Source organism: Carcharodon carcharias, chromosome 3 (genome assembly GCF_017639515.1).
Source record: "Carcharodon carcharias isolate sCarCar2 chromosome 3, sCarCar2.pri, whole genome shotgun sequence".
In the NCBI taxonomy this organism is placed as follows: Eukaryota; Metazoa; Chordata; class Chondrichthyes; order Lamniformes; family Lamnidae; genus Carcharodon; species Carcharodon carcharias.
This window is the reverse complement of record NC_054469.1, coordinates 81,930,637-81,948,508: the sequence shown is the minus strand read 5'-3', so window position 1 is coordinate 81,948,508 and position 17,872 is coordinate 81,930,637. Positions and strand designations below refer to the sequence as shown.

Sequence of the window (17,872 nt, the reverse complement as noted above, 5' to 3'; positions counted from 1 at the left end):
TTTTTTTTACAGAAGAGGCTATCCCATCTCAAAGGCTGAAAAATAATATGATTAAACCTTTAGCAGGTTTTAATTTGTTTATTGTGTTTCCAATCAATTGTGCCTGGTGTTGGGGGTATTCAATATTCAAAATTACTAATGTTATTGTAAGAGTGTTCAAGTACCCATTTTTGAAATAAATTCAGAGAACGTCATGTGGAATTCGTATACGGTAAACTTTGGGTACAATTTTCCCGCCTGTGGATGAGGTTCCATGAAAAATGCAAAGGCTGCCTGGGCTTAAGGTTGGAAGGGCAGCTCCATTAATTATTTTAATTGTTAGTTAAATGGCCTTAATAGACCTTTGACAGTTTGGTGGGCACACAGCCAGATCGGCTGCGCGCCCGCTGAACTGAAAATCTAAGTGACACGCGGTGATGTCAGGACGCACGCCCGACGTCACCCAGCGTCATTTTATGTCCTGCTCGCCCAAGCCGAAGATCCTCCCCTTTGATTCATTTTGCGCACAAGCTTTTCTGCAATTGAATTGTTAATTCTGGATTGTGGGTAAATTTATTTTATAAAAGACATTTGGTAGCTGCCAATATGTAGTATCTGGGAAATGTAAGAGATGTAATAGATTGCTTATATTCAGATATACCTGGATAACAATATCCCTGCTTTAGCTCCAGGAATGTATGTGTTTTGATTTTATGCTCATCTGACCCAGCTCTAATGGCCAGGATTTTACATTCGGTGTGCGGGGTTGGGCCTGACATGCCGGAACGTAAAATGACATGCGATGACATTGGGCGTGGTCCCGACGTCATCGCGCAGTCTCGCGATGTTTCATTCAGCCGGCGTGTACCGGAGTTGGCTGTGCACTAGTCAATAATTAAGAAGTCTGTTAAGGCCATTAACAAAGTAATTAATTTCAAGCTAATGCTGCCCCATCCAGCATTGGGAATGGGGGGCTTGCTGAGAGCTGTCCTTACTGCCGACCCCTTTGCCCCAAAACTACTGCCCTGCGACATCCTCCACACCCGCCATCACTCACCTGTGGCAACAGTGAAATCCTAGGCCTAGGGCGGCTGTTATTCCAGCAGCAGCCACCACTTCACCGATGGTGTTGCCATTCAGTAGAGCTGCCAGATCTAATTGGCTGGCAGCTCTCTGAGGGCGGAACTTCAGCCACAACCCTCGTCCCCTCCCCCCAGGTCCTTGACCCTGCGGAAGGCCCATTGCTGGCCAGTGGCACATAATTTGGCTGCCCCTCACTCAAAAAAGCGATGCGGGGCTCAACCTCGCCAGCTCTCTAGCCAGCAGGAGAGACCCCCCCTCATCTCCATTAAATCCAACGCCTGTATGGCCACAGCTGCGAACAATTATTTTTTGAATTGAGCAAAGCTTTTTGTAAGTGCATACAGATCTGGATTATATTTTAGAACTGTAAAGGCTGATAGCTCTTAGATATAAAATGAAAAAACAAAGTTGATACTCCCTCTTCTTAATAAATTTAACTGCCATTTAACGACTGCTTTGGCACAAAGTGCAGGATCTGAGCTCCTGTGCCCATAACCTGCACATATTGACAGATGAAAACAGTATTCTGCACAGGCATATTAAATTTCATATTTAGAACATGATAGCGTAAACTTTACTGAAGACATCACGGGTGGGGTTTTTAACCTTGTTAGGCGGGTGCAGGAGCAGGCGCGAAACCAACTGCCACCCACGATCGGGCCCCGACCACGACCACGACTTCACACGGGTTGGCCAATTAATAGCCAGCCAGCGTGAAAGGCACGCTGCAACATTCAGTGCTGTCACCCCGGGGGCAGGAGGAGCGCAAGTGCTGAAGTGTGCGCATGCCTGCGGGTGCGCTCAGTGAAAGCTCCCTGAAGGTACAGAGCTGCTTCAGAGAGCTGAAGATTTTTAACATTAAAAAGAAAGTCTTCACATGAGCAGGGGCAGGTTAAAAATGAGTTTTAAAATTTTTAATTGTTTTTTTTATTTAATGTCTGAAACCTCATCCCACCCGTGGATGAGGTTTCGTTAAAAATGCAAAGGCCGCCTGGCCTATTCGTCTGCCCACCAACCAAACGGTTGGACGGGCAATGAAAAATTCAATTTAATTAATTGATTAAGGGCATTAATAGGCCTCTTAATTGTCGGCAGGCAAGCTGCTGCCTCCCGCGTGCGCCCGCCGAGCGAAATATCGTGTGAGTATGCGATGACGTCGGGACGCTCACCCCAAGTCATCACGCGCTATTTCACTCGAGGTGCGTGCCCACCTGCAGGACGAAAAATTCTGCTCCATATATATCTTCAGAGGGATATATCATGATCACAATCCAATACATCAACAATTATTCTGCTTCTAGTTGAAAGTTGCTCAGCATTCATTTAACCACAAATGCAAATTAGAAACTATTTCCCATACCCTGCTATTGCCTTCTGACTCTTAATAATCTGTACAAATGAAAATGATATTTCAGAAAATTTTAGTTTGGCTGATTCCCAAGTTTCTCTATCTGTTGCAAATCAACCTTTTTAAAACCTTCATCCTTAGTTTAAAAGAACAGCAACGTCATGAAAAGAAATGTTTAGCAAAGCTTTTTATTCAGGCAGAAAAACAGGGGCAAAGGCAAAGGAAGTGTCCAGACGAGCTGTGCTCCATTTTCTCCATAAACCATAAGGTACAAAGTGCATAGCCGTGCATCTTACCACAACTTGCACCTTTTCTGCGTTGTGCTTTTAAATAAACAAAATCAGATTGTGAAGACCTTTTCATGTAGTCTAAAAAGTCTAAATGAGAAAGTGACTTTGTCGTCCAGTTTAATATTATCTGATTATAATGTAGGAAAATAGGAATTTCTAGACACAGAAAGACCAAGGTCCATGTAGTTTGCCTTCTTGTGATCCTAGTAGTTGCATGATACAACAATATGAAACTCTTGACTAATCATGGCAATGAAACTCTATCAATTTGTCTATAACAGGCCAAATCACTTGATGCAATTCAGCTAAATTCAGATATCTATTTCTGCCTGTTTTGGTAGACTGAGGTGCCTGACTGTATGGAGCGACTGCAGCTGCGGAAGAGACTAAGCTGTAAGAATTTTCATTGGTTTTTGACTAACATCTACCCAGAGCTCTACGTGCCTGAGGACAAATCTGGATACGCAGGGGCAGCAAGACAAAGGTTTTTGGTATTTTACCGAACTTTCTATTTGCTATTCTTAGTCTCTAAATGATGAGTTTCAATTGAATAAAACTTTTTTTTTAGTTCCTTTGCCAGTTATAAACAGAATTTTTTAGTATATGACGGACAGTTTTAACAATAATAATACAAACAAGATACTGCAATACTGTAAACCTGAAATAAAAATACTTGTTGCATACAAATAAAAATGCTTTCATTTGCAGTTTATTTTAATAAGCTTCATCAGACTTTGTTTATTTTCTTTCAGAGGCATATTGAATGTCATATCCATGGAAGAAAAGTGATTGTTTTTTAAATTTCATGTGCCATTATTCTATTAGAAAATATATTAAACCTATTGAGCATTTAATTAATTGTTTTCTCTAAATTTGCTCAACTCTTATACCCATTTTAAACATAGGACAAAATGTACTAAGCAGCAGCTATGAAACAAGAATACTGGTTATAAATGTCCTCATTCTATATATTTTATTTTTGCTTCCAGCTCCATAACATTGGCACAGGCTATTGTGCAGGTTACGAGACCAAATGGAGCACAGGTGGATATCCTGTTGCACTTGCTCCATGCAGTGGCAATGGGAATCAGGTAATGTCTAAAATACATAATGCTCAATGTACGTTTCACTGTTAAATATAAAAGTTGATATTGCTTTGCATGAGCATATAATAAATCTCTTGCTATCATAGCTTAAAATATTGGGTCAAATTGTCCAATCTACTATTACATTGAGTACCAGGTACCAAAATCAAGTAGAGGTTGGCTTAGCTGCTTCAACCATTGAACTGAGTTGAACAGCTACAGTATTGAGTTTTGTAATGTAAGGAAATAAATTAGTAGTGGCAAGTCATCCAAATGATTGGCAGAATTGTGCCCGTGGCAGGGGTGCTCGGCAGCAGCGACAGAGGCAGTTGGGAAGCCGACCGCGCCCGCAATCTGCACCGGACCGCGATTTCAGGCTGGCAGGCCAATTAAGGCCCACCCAGCGTGAAATGCAAGCAGCAGTGCTGAGAGCTGCCTGTGTGGGGGGAGGCAGGAGGGCAAGCGGGCCAAGCGCGAACTTTGCACATGCACGGGAGTGAGTGCTTCATAATATCCCTGAGGCACAGTGCTGCCTCAGGGAGATGAAGAGATGTAAAGAAAAATAATAAAAAAAATAAAAATGTAATGAAACTGTGACTCTGTCATATGAGCAGGGACACATTATTAATGAAAAATTTAAGTTCTTATTTTATTTTTATTTGCTTATGGAAACCTCATCCCGCACATGGATGAAGTTTCCAAAAAAATGTAAAGGCCACTTGGCCTTTTCGCCTGCCCACCAACTGTTAGAATGGGCAGGCAGCGAAAATTTGAATTGAACTGTTTACTTATTGGCCTTAACAGGCCTTTTAATTGTCGGCAGATGCACTGCTGGCTCCAGCGCCGTTCATCAACCAAACTATCACATGACTGCACTTTGACGTTGGCACGTTCAGCCAACACCAACGCATGTCATTTCACGCTCGAGTGAGTCGGGTGTGTGCCCGCCCGCCAAGCGAAAATTTCTGCCCAATGAGTTTCAATTGGGTAAACCAGTCAGTTATTTTTTTTAGTTCCTTGTCAGTTATAAGCAGAAAGTTGAACCTTGTGCATTTTGTTCTATGTTTAAAACAGGACAACTAAGACTTGCAATCTATAGAGAGGAAACAATGAATTATTCACTACCTTTAATTGAATAATTGTTTGAATAGTAGCCTTGCTTTAGTGCAATTAACACAAACCTGATTTATCCCACAGTCAGTTGTACACAGCCATAATAAATCTCCACTCATTGCAGTTATGTTAACAAACCTGTTATTCTTTCTCACGCAGCATTTTGAATATAATAGTGTAAGAGAAATCCGATTTGGTGCCATTGTTCAATTTTGCATTGATGTCAGAAACGAACAGGTCATATTGCAGAATTGTCACAGAGGGAAGAAGATGGAATCAGAACAGCAATGGGATGTGCAGAAGGTTTGTCAGCCTCCAACAATTTACTTGGCATACACGTATACTCTACTTAATTCAAATTATAGAATCAAAGAATGATGGAGCACAGAAGGAGGCCATGCAGTCATTATACTTGTGCCGGCTCTTTGCTAGAGCTGTCCAATTAGCCCATTGCTTGTCCCCATAGCTGTGTATTTTTTTCCTTTAACCTATGTATCCAATTCTCCTTTGAATGTTACTATTGAATATTACTGGTCAGGTAGGTAGATAAGTGGCAAAAGAATTTCAGTCTGAAGTGCGAGGTAATGCATTTGGGGAGGGCAAACAAGGCAAGGTAATATAAAATAAATCGTGGGGTTCTGAGGTGTGGAGGAACAGAGGGACCTCAGAGTGCATGTCCACAGATCCCTGTAGGTAGCAGGTCAGGTAGATGAGGTGGTCAAAAAGGCATAAGGGATGCCTTCCTTTATTGGCCAAGGCCTAGAGTATAAAAGCAGGGAGGTTATGCCAAATCTGAATAAAGCAGTTATACAATTCAGATTGAATTCCATTTGCCATTTTTCTGCCTACCTGACCAGTAATATTCAATAGTAACACTCAAAGGAGAATTGGATAAATACTTGAAGGGGTAAAAAAAATTACACAGTTGTGGGGAAAAGCAAAGGGCTTGGATGCCTCTACCAAAGGTCTGTATAATTAACACAAACTTGACTTATTCTACAGTTAGACCGCAGCTGGAGTACTGCATACAGTTCTGGCCATCACATTACAGGAAGGATGTAATCGCACTAGAGAGATTACAGAGGAGTTTTAAAGGATGTTGCCAGGAATTGAGAATTTCAGCTAAGAGGAAAGATAGGATAGGCTGAGGCTGTTTTCTTTGGAACAGAGAGGGCTGAGGCAGAATTTAACTGAGCTGTATAAAATTATGAGGGCCCTAGATAGACTGGATAGGAAGGAACTATTTCCATTAACAGAGAGGGCAATAAACAGAGGGTATAGATTAAATTAATTGGTAGAAAGGATAAGGGGGAGATGAGGAGTAGCTTTTTCACCCAGAGGGTGATGTGGGTAGGGGCAAGAAAAGGTTGTTGCATTTAAGAAACACTTGGATTCACCTGATGTGCTGTAGCCTCTACCTTTACTGTGACATTGGCAGCATCCTTTCAGTACCTCAGTCGTGCTCTTTTCCTCAACAAGACCATCTCCTTTTTGGCCCCAATCAGTTCCACTCTACTGTTCACTACCTTTCTACTGTTCATACATTTATGAAATACTTTTAGGATGTTTCTTATGTTAGTTGCTAATCTGTTTTTTGGAATTTTCCCCCATTATTCCCTTTTACAGATCTCCTGTGTATCTTCTATATTAAGTTTGGTTCTCCACTCTATTACAAACCTTACATTTATTATAAGCCTCTTTTATCTGTAACATTTTAATCTCTTTATCTTTAAGCACCTAGGAAGCTCTGCTTAGTTAATTTTACTGTTATTCCTTTAGATCTAATTAATTACTGATTAATTATATATTTACTGTTGGTTTTGGTTTAAAGCAGTTAGCATCTCCTTCTCCCTCCACAGCAAATTCCCACATCCACAAAATTCCCGTGCCAGTCTATTTAGCAGATGCGCTAATTCACATTTTAGCACTAAACTCCTAATTCACTGTTATGTTGCTTCATTCAAATTAATAAATAATTAAATTTTAGCACAAAAACAGATTTGAGTTACTACAGCAAACTATTTTATGACACATATGTGTATTTGTGTTTAAATTACAGGTTTAAAGCTTAATTATTTTGTTTTTAAAATACAAGGGATATTAAATTAGACTTCATTGCATACTGAATGTGTAGATGTGAAAACAATATTGAATCTATATTGCTGGTACATATAGAAAATAGTGCACTGGTCATGGAACATTTTTGAGTTCATTCAACACACAAATGAAAGTTTTTTTTACAGTCAGGTAGGCTGTGGCGCGGTGGGGATTGGGGAGTGGTGGGTCAGTGTGAAGGGCAGGAGGGACACCCTCACCAGGCTGCAGATACGTCTGCCATGTTTTACCTGACAGCTTGCCCATGTGGCATGGCCCCAACCTACTGCTGGTGGGATGAGGCCCTTTAGTCACCCTTCACACTCCCAGACTTAAATGAGGGGAGTGGGAAGCTGATGGGCTGTCCACTCCAAGTCTTCCCACTCCATTGTACATAGGAGGTGGGGAGTCTGCAGAAGGATTTAGACAGGTTAGGAGAATGGGCAAAGAAGTGGCAGATGGAATACAATGTGGGGACATGTGAAGTTCTGCACTTTGGTAGGAAGAATAGAGGCATTGACTATTTTCTAACTGGGGAGAGAATTCAGAAATCTGGAGTGCAAAGGGACTTGGGTCCAGGATTCTCTTAAGATTAACTTGCAGGTTGAGTCGGTAGTTAGGAAGGCAAATGCAATATTGGCATTTATTTCGAAAGGACTAGAATATAAAAGCAGTGATGTGCTGCTGAGGCTTTATAAGGCTCTGATCAGACCACATTTAGAATATTGTGAGCAATTTTGGGCCCCGTATCTCAGGAAGGATGTGCTGGCCCTGGAGAGGGTCCAGAGGAGGTTCACGAGAATGATCCCAGGAATGAAAAGCTTAACATATGAGGAATGTTTGAGGACTCTGGGTCTATACTCAATGGAGTTTAGAAGGATAAGGGGGGATCTGATTGAAACTTACAGAATACTGAAAGGCCTGGATAGAGTGGACGTGGGGAAGATGTTTCCATTAGTAGGAGAGACTAGGACGCAAGGGCACAGCCTCAGAGTAAAAGGAAGACCTTTTAGAACAGAGATAAGGAGAAACTTCTTTAGCCAGAGAGTGGTGAATCTATGGAATTCATTGCCACAAAAGGCTGTAGAGGCCAGGTCATTGAGTGTATTTAAGACCGAGATAGATAGTTTCTTGATTGGTAAGGGGATCAAAGGTTACGGGGAGAAGGCGGGAGAATGGGGTTGAGAAACTTATCAGCCATGATTGAATGGCAGAGCAGACTCGATGGGCTGAATGGCCTAATTTCTTCTCCTATGTCTTATGGTCACCCCTTCTTCCCAGCCCAGTCCCAGCGGAGGGCATTAAATTCCACCCAGTGGGTGCAACATTGAATTTACCAGTAGGAAGGAGCAAATGGCTACAGGATGGAAGCAAAATGTGGGAAAGCTTTCCCCTGATCCTTAGTCTCATCTCTGGAGGTCATTATGGATGCAGGCAGGGCCAGAGGAATGCAGGGTCTCAATGGAAAGTGTAGATTGCTGCAAGCACACTTTTTAAGCGAAGCATGTCTAGATGAGTCTGTCATGGGCTTCTCTGACAGCCAGATGTGTGGCTGCAGGCATCAATAGCACATCTCTTCTTACTCCTCCTCCTCTGAGGATGCTGTGTGTTCTCCACCTGTCTCTTGTGCCAGCTCCAGTACTCACTGAAGTGCCATGTTGTGAAGGGCACAGTAGACCACAACAGTCTGGATACCTGTGCTGGGGAAGATTGAAGGGCACCTCCAGATCTGTCAAAGCGCCAGAATCTCATCTTGAGCAAGACAATGGCTTGCTCTGTTGTTCCAAAGAGGAGTTATATTGGACTCGAAACATTAACTCTGTTTTTCTCTCTCCACAGATCTGCCAGACCTGCTGAGTTTTTCCAGCATTCTCTATTTTTATTTCACATCTCCATCATATGCAGTATTTTGCTTTTATTTTGCTCTATTGTTGCCTGCTGCTGACATGGCTCCTGTTATACCTCTCCTGTGGCTCACTGCTGGGTTTCCTCACTGGGATCAGCAGCCAGGTCTTCAGTGATAGCTATCATCTCTCATTAGCCAATCACTGAAGCCACTTGCTAGAAGGAATACTTGTGGTCTATGAGCTCCCTGAGACCTGGTGAATGCTAATCTTGTGATGGCCACAGGCCAGCTGAACATTAAGGGAGTAGAAGCTTTTCTGATTAGTGAAGACTGCTGGTTGATCTGATGATGCCTTGATTGCCAAATGAGTGCAAACAATCACCCCACATCTGCGACTGGAGCAAAACCCTCTGGGTTTGTCTTGCCTTACCTGTGTCAAAGTGGATACAGTTTGTAGCCTTGGCAAACAAGGCTTTGGTGACCTGGGGTAATGCAGTTGTGTGCAGCAGATTGTGAGATTCTGCAGATATCAGCAGAAGATCCATGTAAGGAGCCGGGTGCAAAGAAATCAAGGGCTGTGGTGGCCTTAAAAGCCATGGACAATGCGTGGGCACTTGGTCATCTTGGGCAAAGGTCTCTTCCAGAATGTTGCAGAAGTCTGTGACCACTTTCGTGAGAGTCTGGTCCTTTGGAGGCACTGCTATTTGGACTTTTATCTTTATTTCAGGCGATGAGAAGATGCATAAATCGAATAGCTAAAGCACAAACTATCCAACATCACCAGCATGTTATCCCCTAAAATAGTGGACGTTATAGTTAAGATCTGCTGTTATTAAAGTCATTGTTAATGCTAGAGTGCCCAGAAGATGAGGTTACTGTTTTGGGACAGAGGTGGGTAGAGGCATAAGAACATAAGAAATAGGAGCAGGAGTAGGCCATTCGGCCCCTCAAACCTGCCCTGCCATTCAATAAGATCATGGCTGATCTGCCCCAGGCCTTAACTCCTCTTTCGTGCCAGCTCCTCATAACCCTCAACTCCCCAATATTTCAAAAATCTACCTTCTTTAAATACTTTCATTGATCTAGCCTCCACAACTCTCTGAGGTAGAGAATTCCAGACATTCACTACCCTCTGAGAGAAGAAATTCCTTCGCATCTCAGTTTAAAATGAGTGTCCCCTTATCCTGTAACTATGTCCCTTGGTTCGAGATTCCCCCACTAGTGGAAACAAGTGGAAAGCAGAGTGACACTTAGGAAGGAAGTCCTTTGTCAACACACAAGCTGGTGCACAAGTATATGCCCTTAGTATTGGCCTGCTTTTCTTCTGTTTCCAAGTACCCTGGGATCTGTGCATCAGGGAGTCATTGTTGAGTGAAATTAACCTGATAGCAACAGTATTGAGGCTGTAATCTGCAAGCCTGTGTTTAGCCACAGTGAAAGCTACTGCCACTGCACAAGCTGCTGCACGTGCTACTGGCTGGTGCTCATGCAAAGCAGCCAACCTATTGGAAAATCATAGGTGCTTTGGTCATGATTTTTCATCCATAGACATTAATGAGCAGTAATCTGCCAGCAATGGACCTACAGTTATCCAATAAACCATTGTCAGCATAAGAGGCCTCACCAAGTGATACAGAGGATTGAAACATTTTGCCCATATTTTCTTTGAAAGTAACTCTGGCTAAAAGTAACAAAAAATACTTAAGAAAGCCAAAGGCCCAACAAAGTAATTTATCTTAAATTTGCTCCACTGAAAGCAAATGTCCTGAAAGACAATGGTTTGGGTTTAGTGCAGCCTGTTGTGGCCGGGAGCATGGGGACTGGGACCAGTTAAATGTGGAAGAGGCCCCACGTCAGTCTCCCAGTGCTGGGAGGGCGGGCGGAAGGGGCTGACAGATTCCTGGCCACCGACAGCAGGATGTCAATTAAGATCATTAGAAATTGACACCCATTATTCCTAAACCCACTGCAATTTAGTGGTGGCTCTGGGATTAAATGGAGACCACACAGCTTTCCCTGCACCTCCCGAAGACTGCCCAGCGAATGTTGTCAGGCTTGCTGGTGACTTCCCAGAGGCAGGGGTAGCAGTCCCTTGTTATCAGACACTCAGTCCCTGATCAAGGGATCCAGCATTTGGATGGGGAAGGGGGAGGGAGGGGTGCTCTAAAAGCTAACCGCTGCCCTTGTCTCCCAAACCCCCTGCAACCCCCCCCCAACCCCCACCCCAACTGCCACTCCACGATCCTCATCATTCACATTTGGCGTGGGGTCCCTCAGTGATCCTGGGCCTCTGGTGGTGGGTGGGGGGTGGGGGGTGGGGGGGGGAGGGTGGGGGGGGGGGGGGGGTGGGGGGGGGGAGTGGGGGGGGGTGGGGGGGGGAGGGGGGGGTGGGGGGGGGAGGGGGAGGGTGGGGGGGGGTGCATTGTCGGCAGTTGCCATCACTCCTGACAATTCCGCCAGATGGGGTCCTGAATCCCAAGGAAGGCCCAGCACTGGCCACTTTAGTGCCTGAAGGGCACATAATACCATCGGGCCTCCCCGTGAAACTGACGGGGTTCCATGCCAGTTCTCCAACTGGTGGGAGCGACCCCGCTCGAGCTGATTAGGTCCACCCAATGGCCGCAAGGGGAAAAAAATATCAGCCAATTAAATTAAGTTACGTTGATTAAAAGAGGCTATTTGCAATTTATAGCTCCTTTAGAGAAATAAAAGGACATATTGTAAGACATAATATTAAAAGAAAAGAACTGATCTGATTTGTGAGATTCCTAACAACTATGTACCAGGAACATTCTTGTGCTAAAAAAAAGTCCAAGTCGATAAGGCCTGCTTTTTCTTTTTTTAAGAGTGGAGAAATTATCCATGTCTTGACTGGCAAGTGCATTGAGGCAATAAAGAATGGAACAAGTAAAGACTTATTTCTGAGACCGTGCAACAAATACACCAGCCAGCAGTTGTGGCGATTTGAGGAAGTGATAGCCATGAACAAAAGATGAACTGTTGACTCCAATACCTACTGTGTGACAGCTGCAGCTCATATGCCCCTGTCTGGTCAGGTGTGGTTGATCATATAGGGATGTACAGAAATCAGACTGCTGACAACAATGTGTGCCTTGTACTTCTGTTGTACTGAAGGAAATTCTCATTATAGAATGGAAACAAACTGCATATATTTTCAAGGCCACCTTTGAACAAGTCAGGGAAAGAGTAACAATGTGGGCTACATATGTGGCACAACTGAATACTCTAAACTCCAGTTGTAACAAAGATTACTGTGGAAGAAGCTAAACTGGCAATATCCAATGACCAACCTACTGTGTGCTTGCAAGATTTTAAGTTTTTGTATCAATTACCATTTTTGTTCGGCAATGCATTGTGTACTTTAATACTGGATCAAAAAATAAATCTATACTACATTCTTGCCAAGTTGTCCCATTTTTCCCACTGTGTTAAATATTGCAATGGATGATATTTTTCCTTAAGAAACAGTAAATCAAAATAGCATCCAGTCAATGAATGCCACAACCTACATAAACCTGTTATCTTACTTGTACAAACTTGATATCAAGTACAGATGGCATTGGAGGAAACCTATGTGAAAAGACAGTTGATATGAGTTATTTGATTGAACAGTTGAAAAAGATACATTAGGATAGCAACTGCAGAATGCCAGCTTGCATGTGCCAACTGGTACAGGGATCAATCTTTGTGCTGAAACAGGTAGGCTGTTGTAAGGTGGCCAAGTTGTGCTATTAATGATAGAGTTGACCTGCAAACACTCCTTGGGTGGAAACATTAAGTTTATTTACAATATGCTCAGCAGCAACTATACACGTGCTTTCAACTCAAACTCTATCTCTACACCGACTGCTGTGATAGCCTGTGCTACTCTCCTATTGGTTACTATAGATCATGTGATCTTGCCTAACAAGTGTTATTCTTAAAGATGCATTATATTAAATAAAGATTGAAATGGGACCTTGCTTAAGTTATTGTTTAATGTTTTAAAATTATATTTAATATTTTTGTCAGTGAGCAATGTTGTAGGAGACCAGTAAAATTATAAAGTTTGATTAAGATATACAATAGGCATATGCTTGTGCAAAGAGATAGTTTAGCCATTACCCATTATAAAGTGCACCATACTACTAACCAGACTTGTGGAATGAAATAATCAGCCTTCATTTTTCACAAATGCAAGATATTTATCTCATTTCATCTGTTTTTCTATCATATTCATTAGGAAATAATCCTACTAGAAGCAGCTAGTACTTTAACAAGCTGCACGTGGTGTCCCATGTTTTATGTGTAACAGCCTGTCTGATCATGTGTTTGACTAGAATGTTTCCTTCCAGAGTCATGAACTAAGAATCTCAATGCCACCCTCTCCATTTACCATTAAATTTAATTAACACCAGTTGTAATTTATCTCAAAACTGTTAACGTGCTTCATCGTCACTGTGATCTGAGCATTATTTTTTAATCTAAAATCTTGTGTAGGGATTTTACCAATTCCATATAATGTACTTTATTTGGTATTTTGACGGAAACAGACTAAAAGTACTCTGGCTGTTGAATCCCTTTTGGTTGTTCAGTAACTTTACCATTTTTACTGTATCCTTCTGTACATGTTTATACTGGCAGAGTGCAGACTGAAGGGAATATATGTGGTAAGCGGAAAGAAGTGGCCCATTTCCTGCTTTACTTGGAGCTTTTTATTTTTTTTCCACTATCAAATCCCTGAGATAGCTGAACTAACATTTCTTACGCTTCATGAGTCAATATAATGCTACACTTGGAAATACATCAGATATCGTGCTCAGACAAATCAAATTCAACGAACAAGAAAATAAAAGTCACTGAGATCTGCAAACATTTCAGATGTTTTGAGCGTCTGCAAAAGTTTTGCAAATTTTACTGTTACTTAAGGCAATGATAATTAATATCTATAATTACAAATTAGTTCCATTATTATCCTCATAATGAGCTTTGTATTTAATTATTTTAAAGCCGTTCCTTTTTTCTGTAAATCAATGTTTAATATCAGAGTCATGAGCATTAATAATCAACAATCCTTCAACAATTGGTATCAGACAATGTACAAGTTAGGTTGCAGCAGCTAGAGTTATACTAGAGCAATCAGTTAGTGTAAAATACAATGTTTGTAAGCAGGCAACAGCTGCTAAAGCTATTTTAAACCTTAATGAATCTATTCCTTCATCTTTCAAATTTGAAGCTTAAGTAATAGTAAAAGAAGTTCACCCTAAGAACTAAAAATGCACCACTAGGTGAAGACTGAGCCATTGCCCTTTGCAGTTTCATTTTTTATTGCTGGAACAAAACAATTATTTTATTTTAGAATTTATTTGTTCTCTTTTAAACTTAACGGGCAGAATTTTCTGCCTGTCAGGAGGGCAGGCCCAACCCAATCTCCGGCAGGCGCAGGACCGATCCCCGTCAGCGAAGCAGGCCGCACCGCCATTTTACATGGGTGGGCAAATTAAGGCCCGCCCAGTGTGACCTCCGGTGGGAAGCGCTATGCACTCCCTGTGTGGGTGGGGGCGATTCCCTAAAAGCGAGAGTGCGCTCTTTCATGCATGCGCACCAAAAGAGCGCACATCTCCCTGAGGTTAAGTGCAGCCTCAGGGAGATCGCCTAGACTTTGAAAAATATTAAAAGTAGAAAAAAAAATCCCTTACATGTCCCCCTCATGTGACAATGTCACATGAGTTGGGACATGTTCAAAATTTACAGAATAACTTTATTAAATTTTAAAAACCCTACACGAAACCTCGTCCCACCGGTGGATGAGGTTTCATGTTTTCTCTATTTGTCACCGGGACTCCTGGCCTGCCCGCCAACCTTAAGGTTGGACGGGCAGGTCCTTTAGTTCTTTAAATGATCATGTCAGAGGCCTCAATTGGCCATTGACAGGTCGGCAGACCCGCAGCTGATTTTGCTGTGCCCCGCCTTCCTGAAAATTTAAATGGGGCGGGATGAGGTTGGGGGTTCCGCCCGATGTCATCCCACGTCATTTTACATGTCTGTGAGCGGGCCCCGCCCCCTGCTCACCAACGGCAAAATTCTGCCCAACATCTTTGTTTTGGTGCAGGTGTTTAACATCTTCCCATTTAATAGTTTTAGAAACTTCCACTATTTTCAAAGGGATTTCACGGCTGTTTTAGCCAACAGTAGGGAAAATCGGTCCTATTAGATGCCTTTGTCTGTGGGCGGGATTGTCCCAGATGTCCACAAAGTGCAGTAGCTAGCGGGAAAAAGAATGTTTTACCCACCGACCGCAAGAGTGGGTTTTCACTCCGTATTGTCCCATTTCTGACGTGTTCTGCCTCACTAATAATGCAAATTTGGGGGCAGCATGTTTCCCTCATTTGGCAGCCATGACATTACAGCAACTTCTGATCCGTTAGACAGTGCGAGCTCTGTGCATGGGCGCCCTTTAAATATGGTGCCCAGATTACTGAAGGCCTGAGGCGATAGTGGGACAGGTCAATCAGAGGATGCCCGGCCAGTGATCCGACATCTTTCCCGGGAATTTTTTAAAAATTCATTCATGAGATGTGGGCTTCACTGGCTGAGCCAGCATTTATTGCCATCCCTAATTGTCCTTGAGGAAGGTGGTGGTGAGCTGCCTTCTTGAACCGCTGCAGTCCATGTGGTGTAGGTACACCCACAGTGCTGTTAGGAAGGGAGTTCCAGGATTTTGACCCAACAACACCATCCATAAGGACAAAGGCAGCAGATAGGTGGAAACACCACCACCTGGAGGCTCCCCTCTGTGTCACTCATCATCGTGACTTGGAAATATATCGCCATTCCATCACTGTCACTGGGTCAAAATCCTGGAACTCCCTAACAGCACTGTGGGTGTACCTACACCACAGAAACTTCAGCAGTTTAAGGAGGCAGCTCACCACCACCTTCTCAAGGGCAATTAGGCTGCCTCCACCTCCGTTGTGGATGTTGAGGGAGCACCAAGACGTAGCGGCAGGGTTAGGAAAGTTAAGCAGATGTAACTCTTTTGAGTCAAAACAATTAAACTAAATTAACAAAATTAGGGACAAAGTAAAAGCAACCCCCTAAAGGGAAACTGTGAAAATTAAACACAAAATGCAAAGGAAACTTACCAACAGCAAAGGAAAATGTGATTAAGAGGGTCAGTAAAACACCCCAGCCCCCGCAATGCCCACTGAGCACGGAAGGCATCAACAGTGCCAGTGGATGCCACATGCTCCCGCTACAGGGATACCCGGCCGCAAACATAGCCGTGGAAGAGGGGCAGACAGTCGGGTCAGACAACCCCCTTGATTGCCCGCTGCCTGGACCTGTTAATGGCTAACTTGGCCAGGCTGAGGAGCAGGTTCACAAGGAGGTCCTCCTCCCTCCCAGCCCCCCCTCCGCACCGGGTACCCATAGATCAGGAGCATGGGGCTGAAGTGCAAACAAAACATCAGTAAAATGTTTTTTAAATAACTGAAAAAGGAGTGCAACGTACAACAGCCTATATAGACATGATCCATGGACTCCACAAGGCTACAAAAAATGCAGGGATCTTGGGAGTCTGTGAACCGACACACCCTATGGTTATATGGGACTGCTGCATGCAACACCCTCCACCCCAGGCCCCCGATGGAAAGTGGGAGGACACCCCCCATAGACGAAGCCCCACTGGGGATCTCTGCTGCCAGACGGTAACAAGGCACTCCAGGGCGTGTCCAGGCGGTGGGCGCGGTCAAGGAATTGAAAGGTCTGCAGCAGCGGCCCGTACGGGAAACCCCTCTGTGCCTTGCTAAAGGACATGGAGGGCATTTCCCTAAGACGGCTCATGTTGCAAGACACCGGCTCCCGAGGGAGAGTTCGGGGCTTGGAGCCATTGTGGAATTCCATCCGAACAGGGGTACGCTTGGACGGAAGACCACTGCGCACCTGCATCACCTCGAGACCCAGATGACATCAAGGCCGAGCACAACTGTCCTGAGGTCCTGAATGGCATTGGCCATGAGCCGGACATCCACAGACAGGCGATGCGCCAACTCCTGTCATATTATCCAGCCCACTCCTCCGCCACCCAGCACGTCCCCGATCCTGGTCACCCTGGCAGCCACAGCCCTCCTCTCTGCCAGCCACTGAAAAGGACGGAGGGCAGATTCTTGAGCAGTGGCTCTCTGATGATAGCCGCTACTCCTGACGGGGGAGAGCTGCGTTGCAAGGTGACCAAGTTCCAGATTTTGATCAGGTCCTGGTAAAAGGCGGGCAACACCTGTAAGGAGCCATGAAGGCCCCTCTGGTCTACAAACAGTAACTGCAAGTCATAATTCAGGCCGTGCACCTGGCAGAACAAATACGTCGCCAGGGCACATCATCTCAGAGGGGGCTCGATGTAAAGGTATCGCTGCAGGTTCTGAAGGCAGAAAGTAACCACCTGGGTGCATAGGCACATCAGTGCCTGACTGTCCTCACTAAACAGGAGACTCAGAATCTCAGCAGCGGCCCAGTGCAGCTTTTTGTCCCAGAAGAAGTTGACGAGCATTCTCTGGATTTTTGTGACAAATTCCAGGGGAGGTGTCAAAGTGACCAGCCGGTACCACAACATGGCGGCAATCAACTGGTTTATGACCAAGGCTCGACTCCGGTAAGACAGCACTCAGAGCAGTCCCGTCCAGTGCCACAGCCGAGGGGTGACTTTGTCCTCAGCTCCTGCCAGTTCGCCGGCCAGGATTCCTCAGCAGGGTAGAGATGGACCCCCAGGTAGAAGAGGCTGGTCCTGCTCCAGCTGAAAGGCCTGAGCTCCTCAGGTCGGGGTTCTACCTGCCATGGGCTGACCAGGAGTCCAGAACGCTTGCCCCAGCTGATCCTGGCAGCGGACGTGGCAGAGTAAACCTCCTAGCATTCACGCATCCTCCACGTTGGTGAATATGAGGAACACATCATCGGTATAAGCTGAGAGGGCCACCCTGATGCCCGGCCCATGCAGAACCAATCCTGACAACCTCCTCCACAAGAGGTGCAGGAAAGG

The 17,872-nt window shown here is 44.2% G+C and overlaps 1 protein-coding gene across 3 annotated transcripts in view; it reads left to right on the top strand.

Moving 5' to 3' along the window:
* LOC121276245 (polypeptide N-acetylgalactosaminyltransferase 15-like) overlaps nt 1-12,259 on the top strand; it is a 78,944-nt gene extending 66,685 nt beyond the window's left edge. For all 3 annotated transcript variants that reach the window (XM_041184443.1, XM_041184441.1, XM_041184442.1), the window contains 4 exons: nt 3,042-3,191; nt 3,690-3,791; nt 5,058-5,201; nt 11,685-12,259. In XM_041184443.1, coding sequence (XP_041040377.1) covers nt 3,042-3,191; nt 3,690-3,791; nt 5,058-5,201; nt 11,685-11,834 — 546 coding nt within the window. In that variant the 3' untranslated portion in view covers nt 11,835-12,259. The remainder of the gene's footprint in view (nt 1-3,041; nt 3,192-3,689; nt 3,792-5,057; nt 5,202-11,684) is intronic.
* Nucleotides 12,260-17,872: the final 5,613 nt, after the last annotated feature.